Source organism: Corvus brachyrhynchos, unplaced genomic scaffold (genome assembly GCF_000691975.1).
Source record: "Corvus brachyrhynchos isolate BGI_N302 unplaced genomic scaffold, ASM69197v1 scaffold148, whole genome shotgun sequence".
NCBI lineage: Eukaryota > Metazoa > Chordata > Aves > Passeriformes > Corvidae > Corvus > Corvus brachyrhynchos.
Window position 1 is genome coordinate 2221408 of NW_008239785.1, and position 906 is coordinate 2222313.

General features: G+C 44.9%; 1 protein-coding gene across 1 annotated transcript in view; it reads left to right on the plus strand.

Moving 5' to 3' along the window:
- UBE2O (ubiquitin conjugating enzyme E2 O) overlaps positions 1-906 on the plus strand; it is a 60166-nt gene continuing 59260 nt past the window's right edge. The window contains exon 1 of the mRNA XM_008640622.2: positions 1-36. Within this exon, the coding sequence (XP_008638844.2) occupies positions 16-36 (21 nt within the window). The 5' untranslated portion in view covers positions 1-15. The remainder of the gene's footprint in view (positions 37-906) is intronic.

Below are 906 nucleotides of genomic sequence, written 5' to 3' on the forward strand. Positions count from 1 at the left end.
CTGAAAACAAACCTGATGCCACTGGAAGCATGCAGTGTGAGTGATCATGGTTTTGTGGTTATAATTGGGTTTTTTAGCTGTCTGCTGACCCAGCCCCTTTTGGGTTCCACTGATGTGTGAGAACCAGCTGGGTAAGCCTGACACGCTTGTCATTGTCTGTGCTGGGAGGGGTACAAACCATAGGCATTATATGGTTATCCTAGGTCTAAAGTTTGTTGGGTTTTTGGTGCTGTTACCTACAGGTACCTCTTTTGGCTGTGCCTGACTCTCTAGCATCTTTGGTTGTGAGAGTCTTGTGTGATGACCTTAAAACGTTGACCTGTCCTAGTCACAGCTAAACCATGGACTCCAGAGGATGCCTGTTGCTCTCTTCTATTTCCTTTTATTTCCCTTAACTCTGAAATGGGCAGAGGGTAAAGATGCTCTTGAGGCTAGGACTTCTGTGTGCCTATTTTGTGTGTTAGGTCCTGCTTCCACACAGAAGGCTGGTTGCCTGTCTACCTCCTGTTTGTCAGGTGCTTCAGGATCTGGGAATCCTGGTGTGTGTATTGGATAGAGCGAATAACTGAGGGAGAAATAAAGTTGTTGGAAATACTGAGTCCAGTGAAACAGCACCTTTGGCTTCCAGTGCAAAGGTCAAAAGCAACTTTCTGTACCCAGTTATGATCCTTGAGCTTTCCTATCTTTTCTTGGACAGTTTGGGGTTTTTTTTCATGGAGGTTGTTATTTTTGCTGTTGCTTCTGGAAGTTCAACACTTGCTGTTGCTCTTTCCTGTTGGGAATGGTAGGCAGAATGCCACTTAAACCCAGGCACACAATTACTGATGTTAATCAGTAATAGAAGCTTTCTCTTGAGATAGAGCCTAGCAGTGCAAAGCCCCACCAGCTCCTCCAGTAATTGTATAT